This window comes from Seriola aureovittata, chromosome 8, assembly GCF_021018895.1.
Source record: "Seriola aureovittata isolate HTS-2021-v1 ecotype China chromosome 8, ASM2101889v1, whole genome shotgun sequence".
NCBI classification, from domain to species: Eukaryota; Metazoa; Chordata; class Actinopteri; order Carangiformes; family Carangidae; genus Seriola; species Seriola aureovittata.
In genome coordinates, this window is record NC_079371.1 from 17,576,794 (window position 1) to 17,587,428 (window position 10,635).

The 10,635-nt window shown below is 39.4% G+C and overlaps 2 protein-coding genes across 2 annotated transcripts; one reads left to right on the forward strand and one right to left on the reverse strand.

Annotated features, from left to right (window-relative positions):
• The first annotated feature begins 133 nt into the window (after positions 1-133).
• ndfip1 (Nedd4 family interacting protein 1) lies at positions 134-6,028 on the forward strand. The gene is made up of 8 exons (XM_056383561.1): positions 134-322; positions 1,547-1,640; positions 2,927-3,066; positions 3,197-3,284; positions 3,571-3,695; positions 3,837-3,903; positions 4,024-4,132; positions 4,265-6,028. The coding sequence occupies exons 1-7, from the start codon at positions 287-289 to the stop codon at positions 4,128-4,130; spliced, it is 657 nt and encodes a 218-aa protein (XP_056239536.1). The 5' UTR covers positions 134-286; the 3' UTR covers positions 4,131-4,132; positions 4,265-6,028.
• On the reverse strand, positions 5,345-10,392 carry fgf1a (fibroblast growth factor 1a). The gene is made up of 3 exons (XM_056383562.1): positions 8,788-10,392; positions 7,551-7,654; positions 5,345-7,310 (listed from the first exon to the last, which is right to left on the reverse strand). The coding sequence occupies exons 1-3, from the start codon at positions 8,966-8,968 to the stop codon at positions 7,110-7,112; spliced, it is 486 nt and encodes a 161-aa protein (XP_056239537.1). The 5' UTR covers positions 8,969-10,392; the 3' UTR covers positions 5,345-7,109.
• Positions 10,393-10,635: the final 243 nt, after the last annotated feature.

Genomic DNA, 10,635 nt, shown 5'->3' on the forward strand with positions numbered 1-10,635 from the left:
ATTTTACATTGTTGTACTAAACCGATGACACAGAACCGAATTCATACTAAAATGTAATACTTTGTTGCTTCGTTCATGTGTGAACAACTGTTAGGTGAAGTTTCAGACAGCCCGTGAACGTAGCATCAGAGTCAGCTACAGTCAGGAGGGGAGAAGGAAGGAGATGGCCGACTAAGAGCCAACCTTATCTCTGCTACTTCGTCGGCGAGATTCCTGTTAACATAAAACATCTTCACAGTTGCAGTGGGGGAAGAGGACATTTTAAATATTTTGCCCCTCTTCCACAATGGCAGAACAAAACAGTAACGTCAGATATCAGGAGGTAGGTAACCGTTTACTGCCACGCTAAAATGTAGCTAACAGTTAGCAGGCTGCTCCCCGGATCAGCTAACACTAGTCACTGTCACTGAGGAAAACAACGATCTGCACCGACACTTGTTGACGGTTGGGCTTGATTTGGCGATTAATACTTTAGGCTTGTATCAAACCAAATTTCTTACTCTGAAAGAAAATAGTAATTATATGATCATAAATTCGTCCCATCTAACTTGAAGCCTTGTGTGGCCCACTGTCTTTTAGCAGCTAGTTAGTCAACGTTATGTGGTATTGTCAGGCCTGAACTGGAGTGCTGTGTGGTGTCACTTTTTCTAGCATTGATGATGGACTGTGGTAAGACTACCTGGCGGTCGTGGACCAGTCACTAGTCTGCCCTTCCAGTAACTCAACCTCAACAGACAGAACAGGATCAGAATACTAATACAGAGGTGCAGCCTCCCCATCTATTGACATGTATTAATTAATATGCAGATGATGTGTGTGTCAGTGGTCGGTTTATGGTTTCGTCGGGGGTTTGTAGTTTTAGTGATGTAACAGAGGTTACTGTGTTATCACTTAAAGATCCAGTGCAAATGATCTGTACTGCTTTGAAAAGAAATGGTTGCAGACATGTCTATCATGGACACTTGTTGCATAGTAATTACACAAGTGAGACATTAGTGCTCATGCTTAACCTTGTTTCTCTTTGAGGAGTCAGCACAATCCATCTGCACTCTGCTTGTTCAATACCTGTTCAAAGTAGACATGGTGTTTGTAAACCAAGACGTACTGTGAGGTAGGGGAATATGGATACAATCTTCTTGTAACTTCACATTACAGTGTGTACAAATATTGTTACACAGTAAATTGGAAAGTCAAATAAGAAAGCGCTTACAGGTTAAACAACAGATGAGCTTGTCTTTTTTGGCAGAATAAAATGCCTGATGCATCAACTTCCTCACATATTTCCATAAAGCTGTCCTCCCAGTGACTTGCTACTTTGTCTGTCATGGCCTAGTACAACCAGAAATCTAACAGGGATAGCTGCCACAGTATAACCAGCACAGCAACAATTGAAAAATACCTATTTTCTCATTATATTTATAAATATTGCCCAACTCTATTTCATCTACTTAGTTTTCTTTTAGCATAGCCAATGAGTAGAGTTTTCATAACGGCCGTAATTTAGGTTTAACCCAGGTTGTGTTGTCACTTATTAACATATCTTCAGCTGGTGAATGAGGAGGAGCCAGCCCAGCCATCCCAGGAGGGTCCTGCCCCGGACGCACCACCACCGTACAGCAGCATTGCAGCAGCAAATGCAGGTTAGGATGCTTCACAGCTCCATCACATACTGTTATATGCTAGATTGTTCTTAATCAGACTTGGAAGAAGTATTCACATCCTGCAACTACATAAAAGTATAAGTGCCAACTTAATAATGATTCTCCAGTAAAAGTGAAAGCAGTAATAGTGTAATTGCATTAAAAATGAATGTAGCTATGAAACAAAAGCCAAAGTAAACAAAAATTACCATTTGTTTTCACTGTCACGTTATTGCTGGGGGCATATGAATTGTCTCTGATACAAGGATGATCACAACTGTGCCTTTCATTAGAATGGGGAAAAATCATGTCTTATATGATCACACTTGTAATCTGTTTGAAATGTTTTAGTGTTGTAGCTGCTCTAATGCTAATTTAATGTTGTATACACTGTATGTATAATAATCTCTAACATATCTAATCGCTTTATGAATTCATCTTGTGTTTTGTATCCAAAGCCTCATTCTGTCAAATAAAAAGTAACTGTAGCTGTAAGATAATTATAGCGACAGAGTAGAGGGAAGTAGCTTTTGTCCGAGGCCTTTTAGAAAGGTTTGATATTTCTAATCTCACTTCTTAACAGGTCAAAGATCAACATGTTGCATAAGTGCGTTGCAGCCTTGAGCTGTTCCTGGGCGAGTCCAGTGAGCAGGTTCAGTGCTGTTTATGTTTGAACAACACAAATGAGGATTCTGGGTAGCTGCCAGATGACCCAGATAAGAGTCTTGGCCTGTATGGGAGAGAGCATAAACAATAATGGACACGCACACAGCTAATGTGTTTCTTCCTGCTGTACCTCATCACTCCCTGGTCTGGCTTTATGATTCTCTGCTGCTGCTCTGCTCTTTGAAGGAAGTGAAAGTAGATTTTGTTGTGTCAGCAGTCAAACCTCAGTGTCGGTTGGTGAACCATTTAACATTAATAACTTTGGGTTTTCCACTGACATTTTAGATAAAAATTTAAATCCATATTAGAATCAAAATAAGATTTTATTTTTTGACTTTCTAGAGAGTTACAGAATTATCCGCAGCTCTGTCTAGTTACCTCTGTGTGTCTGTTGGTGAATTTACCACATAACTGTCATCAAAGATTTTTTTCTGTCCCTACAGATATGTGCCCGAATCACAAATGATAGGAGGAATAAAATTTAGTCCAGTTCATGTTTTATAATTTGCTATTCCTGTGCATAAAGCTAAAAAACAAGCATGCCCAACCTATGTAGCCTATATGATAAATCAACACAAGACCTCTGTTTTTTAACACTCCTTTGCTTGTTACTTCCACAGCGTTCTTTGAATACAAGGAAGATGGAGCAAGATTTCCTAACCCTCCATCTTACAGTGTTGCCACCACTCTGCCCTCCTATGACGAAGCTGAGAGAAGCAAAGCAGAGGCTGCCATCCCTCTGGTCACTGGAAGAGTCACGGTACATCCATCTCATTCTCAAACATCATTTAGAAATACTTACGATCACTCAAAGTTACTCGTCTCATACTAATACGTCAAGAAAAACAAGTTGATGTAATGTAAATATACATTTCTTGCTGTCGGTGCAGGAGGACGACTTTGTAGCCAGAGATGACTTTGAAGACGCTGATCAGCTACGAATAGGAAATGATGGCATCTTCATGCTCACTTTCTTCAGTAAGAAACCCTTTAGTATTTCAGCAGTTGCCCTGTGCAGTTATTTTTATTTCTAAAAGAGTAAACGAGGAAAATAGTAAACAGTTTCACTGGCATAGAGCTGGTTTGTAACCAGTGTAACTAGGTGTTATTACTCATAGACTGTATATGAATAAATCTGCAAGAAGCAGATCCGCACTCACCATTTGCTGTATATTTGTCCTTGAATAAGCGCTCTTATAAACTGAATTTGACATATTCTCAAAGGTTGTTCAATTTTCATTGATTATGATCTTTCTGTCACCAGTGGCATTCCTCTTCAACTGGATCGGCTTCTTCTTGTCGTTCTGTTTGACCACGTCAGCTGCCGGCCGATACGGGGCCATCTCTGGCTTCGGCCTGTCCCTCATCAAATGGGTTCTCATTGTCAGGGTAAGAGCTGTTCACCAAATATGCAACACAATATGTTTAACTGCTAAATGGCTGTTCAGTGGTGTGAAGGTTACAAGTTCTTACTGGCATTGGTTTATAGGAAGACAGAAACATTATACTCACATTATCTTGTTTTTACAGTTTTCTACCTACTTCCCTGGTTACTTTGATGGGCAGTACTGGTTGTGGTGGGTGTTCCTGGCCCTGGGTAAGTAATAGTCATTTTATAAACAAATTTTCCCATCGTTTCCCACGATTACATTTTGGTAATTGTCTTGTGTTGTATGAGCCTTAATTTTGCATTACATATCTTTTCTTTGAACTTCAGGCTTCATGCTGTTCATCAGGGGCTTTGTCAACTACTCCAGAGTGCGTAAACTGGCCGATCCCACCTATGCCACTCTTCCCCGAACAAGGGTACTCTTCATCTATTAGAGGTAAGGCATATTGCATAAAGCCAGTTGTCTCAAAGGAGACATTTACATGCCCACAATAATCCAGATACAGTGAGTGATGAGTGATGACAAAGAAACGACAAGAAAGTGCATTTTTAAATCTGATTTCTACAGCTTGCCATGACATAAATTCAGGATGGTGGATGTGGGAGAACTGGACATGACCAACACAAGCAGCGACTCTGTGAAGAGTTTCAAATTAAACTGAAGACACTTAACCAGAAATCAGCCAGACGAGTTACAGATGAAGAAAACTCTCAATAAAATATTCAGGAATTATATCACTTGTTTTATTTTTGCTTTGAAACTTTATTAATGGAAAAAGGTTAACAGTAATAGTCCCTCAGTGTACTCATTAGTGACGAATGTTAAGTGCTATTTACATCTCAGTCTGTAATGTATAAGTAATGCCTTATATCATTTGATGGTAGCATACGAGCATGCATCTGCCCTTAGGGTCAATAAATAGGGAAAGCCTCATGTTGGTGACACTTATAGCCAACAGGTATTTATTAATACAGCACTCTGTAGACTTGCCATAGCATGTAACACACTTTGTAATCTACACTAATCTCACTTCATGGTTTTATTGTGACTATTCTAGGCTCTTTTTAGACACCACATACACTTAAAAAGCAATTTTTTCATTAGGCTGTAAATGCTCATATTCGCATTACCAAGTGTATCACTCACCTGTTGGCTTTAAGTAGTGTTGCCCTTTTTTTAACCAGAAGGGGGCAGTGTTGTTTTCTGCTTTTAAGATATTGGAAACTGTCCATCAAGGGCATTGTCATAATATAACATACATGCTTGTGATTCAAAAGCAGTGTCAGTGAAGCACACCGAAATGACATCCATGTGTCAGAAGTTATGATTTTGCCTATAAATGTTTTGCTGTACATTTACATTTAATCAGGTAAAACTATCCATCTTGGGGGGAAAAAAGAGTTTTAAGTTACAGATATGATCTTAGATGATGCTGCATTTTTTAACAAAGACAAGCTGCAACTAAAAACCATATGGCCACAAATGTCAAGCGACAATCCCCCCGCAGCAGCTCAGCTGACAGTGAGGGGACGCTGAATTTTTGGACAGTGACAGAAAACGAGATAATTTTTCTGGGCGTATGAGCACATTTTGTGGTTCATGGCCTTATTTAGATGTAACAGCGTGACCTTTTGCATTACTCTTCAGTGAGTCAGTGGAATCGGCATCACATTGAATGTCAGTGGAAAAGCTGTGTGATTATAGAAAAGATTCTTTGGCTGTCTGGATTTCAGCTGTTAACGATCTCGCTGAAGCATGTGGATCACATTATCTAAGAGCATAAAAATAACTCAAATTCCTTTTCCAAGTGGGGTTTTGCCATAAGATTTAATTGACAGATGGGGTAGGGAAATCTTTTTAATTTTTTTTCCTTTTTGGGTGGGGGAAGGGTTAACACTTTTTTTTCTTCTTGAGGTGTAAAATGTTAGATATCTTGTGGAACTATGTCAAAGAATGTTGTATGCAGGTGCACTTTTAGAAACATAACTGATAAAACCCAGAGGACGTTCCCATCAGGTCTCAGACATATAGAACAAGGAATGAATGATGCAGCAGCAGTTCAGGATTTTTCTTTAGTTTTAGAATCTGGAGGAATTGGCATGTCAGGATAATACAGTTTTTCATGATTTAATCTTTGTCATCACTAGAAGTTAATGTCTAGCAAACTGAACTGTTTGCCTTAAACACTTAACTTAATACTTCTGTCATTGCTTTGATACAGACCCATTATGCTTATTTCTATGTGATGTTAGAGCTGCAACTTTGGGGTTTTGTTGTTATGAAACTGTACATAAAACGTTTAGTGTTAAATAAATGTCACTTTTAACGCATCATCCGAGTGGTCTGGATTGATTATTTCTGTATTACTGTGGGGTCCAACAGGCAATGTGACAAATACATTTACAGTTTTTATAAATCAAAACCTGCAGAGAAGGACGATTAACAGGTATAATTTACGGGTCAGTTTTATGAAGCTATAGCACTGTGGAGGGAAAAAAAAGTGGTGCTCAATTTTGCAAGAGAGCAAGAGAAAAAATGTAACGCGTGTTAAATGAATCACTGGGAAATTTTACACATTGGTGGCACCAAATGGCAGCATTGTGTAACTGCTGTGAATATGAAACAACATCCACAAGTCTGGGAAAGCTGTAATTCAGCTTGACACCCTGGTGTAGGTCGGACCTGTGGCCTTTTCAAGCTGTTCATTTTTTTTTTTTTCTTCCTTAAAAGCAGATTGATTACAGAAAAGTTAAATCAGAAAGGACTCGCAGCAGATGAACTCCAGCAAACAAGCAATATTCTCAGTAGGTGGGTTACCTGACATTCAAATAAGTGCAGTGGTTCATGGGAAAACCACTGCAAAAAGCAGCAATTCCTGCAATCACACCTGGATCCAGATCCTCATGAACAATGAGTTGTTCCTGCCTTTGATCTAACTCTCCACCAGATGTCATTGTCATCTGGAAACAATTTTTCAGACTAAAATAAATGAGATAACAAACATTTTTACCAGCACTACACATGAGGGTTTCTTTCGTTAATTATAGAATCTATATCATATAATATTATTTTAAAGTCTACTTTTCTCATCTCACATAATCATCTAAACTTCCACTTGGTTTGAGAACCACTAGTTATAAAACCAGTACAACCACTGCTGATTGAAGCTCATTTCTCTCAGTTGCTGTGTCCAGCACCAACATCAGAGTTTATGTTAATAGAGACAATATGGAAGATTCACTAAAATGAGATGATGTGGAAATAAATAAGTGCAGTGTAAAGTGCAAAAAAACAAAAACAAAACAACAACCAATCAACCGTTTTCATACCACTTCCTCAAACACTAATCCCTCCATGAGCAGCTTCCAGTCTGTTTTGGTTGAGGTATCACTGTGTGTTGGGATGAACGTCTTCACTCCCCGCAGTCGTCCAGCTGTCGGGGCAGAAAGAAGACGGCCTTCTGTCCGATGTGCGTTCTTGGACCCAGTTTAGGTTTCCCGTTCTTTTTCAGAGCTACGTACCAGTTCTTCTCCTGATATTTCTGAGCCTGATAGGTGTTGTAGTGATTCTCCTCCAGTTTCTCCAGGAAGTAACATTCATCAGTCACAGTGTGCTGAGAGAGAAACACAAAAAATACACCACCAGCTGACAGCACTTTTGGAGGGACTTTAGTTGTTTGGTTTGAGGCTAAAAGCTTAAAAATGCACTCACCAAAGTTAAGATCAAGATTGTATAATGGTGAGTGATTATTTACAATAGATATGATTTTGGAAGATTTATCTACACATGCCTGTAACAATAAGTTAAGTATTCTGATTTACTATCACATAACCCATGTGTTGTGGATACTCACTGAACTGTACAAACGTCCCTCATCACTCATGGCCAAATATCGCCCAGCTTCTGTGCCTTGGATCACCACCACACCTGTGTCCACAGCTTTAATCTTTAAAACGGCTGAAAGGAGAAAAAGTTTGAAATCAAGTGAAAAGTGAATATACCTATATATATAACACCTCTACAAACATGAGTCACTTTATTTTCTGGAAGGAGAACACTGGCAAGGGCAAATCTGAGATTTCTGTTTCAGTTTCAAACATAATTGTTTCATTTCAGCTCCAGTCAGCTGACTGATAAAACATGCAACAGTTAAAGTCCTCGCTCCTGAGCTGAATGACTCGATGAATGACGGCTGTGTAAAGTCTCATGAGATCATCTCTCATAGAAAGATGCAGCATCCTTGTTATTCTTCTGACCAAATAAATGTGTTGTCTTGTATTTCATTCATTTTATTTCAATAGGTTATTAGACAATAACAGTGCTCTTTGATCAGGACTAAAAGGCTAATTTTCATGTTAAATGCAATAAATTACATATATATAATGTATTACATGTGCACGTTTATCATAGGAAGTTTATTACAGGCAGTTTTCTAAACAAGAGAAAATAGAACCTGCGAGGAAAGAGGCAGAGGACTGAAGAGAGACAACAAGTACCCTAATGTTTATGACCTGACCTTTCATATTTGACATTAATGAGTTATATTATATTGAATCGTTTGTTTTTATAAGGTCTCCTCTTTTCTCTGTTATTTTTCAAGAGCACAAACATCAATGCTCTAGAAAATAAATATTTTTCAGAATAGGCCATACAACTTCACCAAAGAGAGAAATTTGTGTCCTCTTCATGTGTCCGAGTTTCCTGTCATGTGTGAGTAACTACATTACACCTATTTTACACAATTAGTTCAGCTTTCAGTCTCAGTCTACCAGAAGCCTCTGCTACTTAGTGTACGTTTGCATTATTCCTTATGCAGATAAGTTCAATAAATACACTTTCAATTAACTTTAAACAAGGTCAACACTGCTGGGATATCCTGTATTTTCCAAGCCGAGAATTAGCAGCACCTCCCTTTAATACATCAGCATTTAGCTCCCACATGTCCCCCATATGTAGTCATTTATTTAATGCATGTTTTTTTTTTTTTTAATCCTGCTCTTTGAACCTAACACGCCCGCAGTAAAGGAAGTGAACGCATCATGCTAAGGGCCTGACCTGGATGTGAAATGGGCTGTGTGCTGCAGTCTTACTGTGAACGTCCCCCTCATCCCTCTGGCCCTGCACTGTCCCATCGGGCAGGATCTGCAGGTGATGTCCGCCATTCATGCAGTACAGCCGAGTCAGCCGCCTGTAGTCCCGCAGCAGCAGCCGGGCGCTGTCCACGGCCTGATCTTCCACTGTGAACACTTCTCCATCCGCCATCCCGCTCATAGGAGACAGTAACCGACCTGTAAAGGATTTCCCCCGATCAAACTAACAGCGGGCACCGTCCCCTGCAGCGGTCAGGTGTTCACATGCGCGTGAACGAGCGCAGAGACCACACAGGCAGCTGGATGCGCGTCCCCGACTCCTGGCCTCAACCGTGGGGCGTGATTACTGACACATCAAGACCCCAAACTCAACCTCAACTTTTTAAAAGTGCTGTGATTTAAACAACACTACAAAGAAAGGCACAACCAGGCCTTTAAGTCAATACATTTGCAATTTTAGTAGGTTATTTTATTCATAATTTCTAATAAGAGAAAATAGGTCTTTATTAAACCTGCAATAGCTTCACAAAAATTGCTTTCATGTTGTCATTTGATACAAATATAATTATAAAAGCTCGGAATACTTAAAAAATCAGCACTGAAGAAGTGGAGGCACTGGAGGTTGGATGCAAACCCTGGATAAAGGCTAATGTTGAGTCTAGGCTGCAGCAGTTTCCATCAGAAATGACTTCCTACCTAATGACAACTCTAAGCAGAGGCAAAAGTAATCTTGAGATGTTTGAGCCCTACAAAACTATTCTGTTCACTTCCAGCACAGTCTGAAGAGTAGACCTTTAATAGTGGATGTCTTGAAGCCCCTGAAAACTTGGCTTCACATCATAAGTGGTTGTCATTAACAATAAGTGTTCTTGAATAAATAAGTGACTAAGTTTTTTCTTAATTAAAACATGTACTATTTATTAAGGGGTTAAGAATCAAAATGTTTATCAAAACTATGGGTGTGGTTTGATCAGATTTGACTGACAGCACCAAACTACTCACCCTCATCATGTTTGGATTGAAATGCACAGAAGTAGCTGAACTCAACTTTTTCGAGCAGAGCCCCGCCCACCTGAAACCAGTGGGAAAAGCACAGGAAAAAAAAGAAAGAAAGAAAAACAACATAACACCCAACTAAGAACCCAGATGGCAGGGAGGGAAGTAGTGTGTTCACATCAATGTCATGTTCAATGTAGGAGCCTGTCACTTCTTGTGTGATTTAGGTGAACTGACCCTTTAAGTAGCTCCTCCACAAAAGGTGGTGATGACCGCAGCTGCAGAGGAGACCCAGTATTAACATGCTACCTTTGATTCATCTTTGAGACTGTCAGGAAGTAGACCATTCTGTTTTTGTCTTTTGGAGCTGTTTCTACATGAACAGAAACATTGTTATGTAAATGTATTGTATAGTTTAATGGTTAGCAGTAAACTGAGGTTATATATGCCCATTACTTTTTAAACAAGCCGTTTCATTCAAACCCTGATGTAGAGCTGCTGAGGTCAAAGCCATGCAACCTCTATGTGAAAGTTTTTACCTCATTTCACTTAGAGCTGCTGCTGAAGAGCCAGAGTCCAGAGTCTGAAACTTAAAAACAATCATTTAAAAACTCATGAAAACAAGAACCTGTGATACACTTCAGAGATTCGGTAGACTTCAACAGTCTCCTCCAAGACTCAATAAACCAGGTGCCAGAATGGAAAAGCTCATTTATTTGATGAACAAGTGCTCGCTGTGATCATGAGAAGTGGCTTACAACGAGCTTACCGTTTCCATTGTTCATTATCATTGAGTTACTATCATGGCAAACATCAGCATACAGTTCCTTGTTTTGAGAAGTACCACACAAA

Coding starts and splice junctions, on each gene's coding strand:
- ndfip1 (XM_056383561.1), top strand. CDS start 287: ATGGCAGAACAAAACAGTAACGTCAGATATCAGGAG. Junction 323..1,546: donor GTAACGTCAGATATCAGGAG/GTAGGTAACCGT, acceptor ACATATCTTCAG/CTGGTGAATGAGGAGGAGCC. Junction 3,285..3,570: donor CTTCATGCTCACTTTCTTCA/GTAAGAAACCCT, acceptor TTCTGTCACCAG/TGGCATTCCTCTTCAACTGG.
- fgf1a (XM_056383562.1), bottom strand. CDS start 8,968: ATGAGCGGGATGGCGGATGGAGAAGTGTTCACAGTGGAAGATCAGGCC. Junction 7,655..8,787: donor GGATGAGGGGGACGTTCACA/GTAAGACTGCAG, acceptor TTCTCCTTTCAG/CCGTTTTAAAGATTAAAGCT. Junction 7,311..7,550: donor AGGGACGTTTGTACAGTTCA/GTGAGTATCCAC, acceptor TTTCTCTCTCAG/CACACTGTGACTGATGAATG.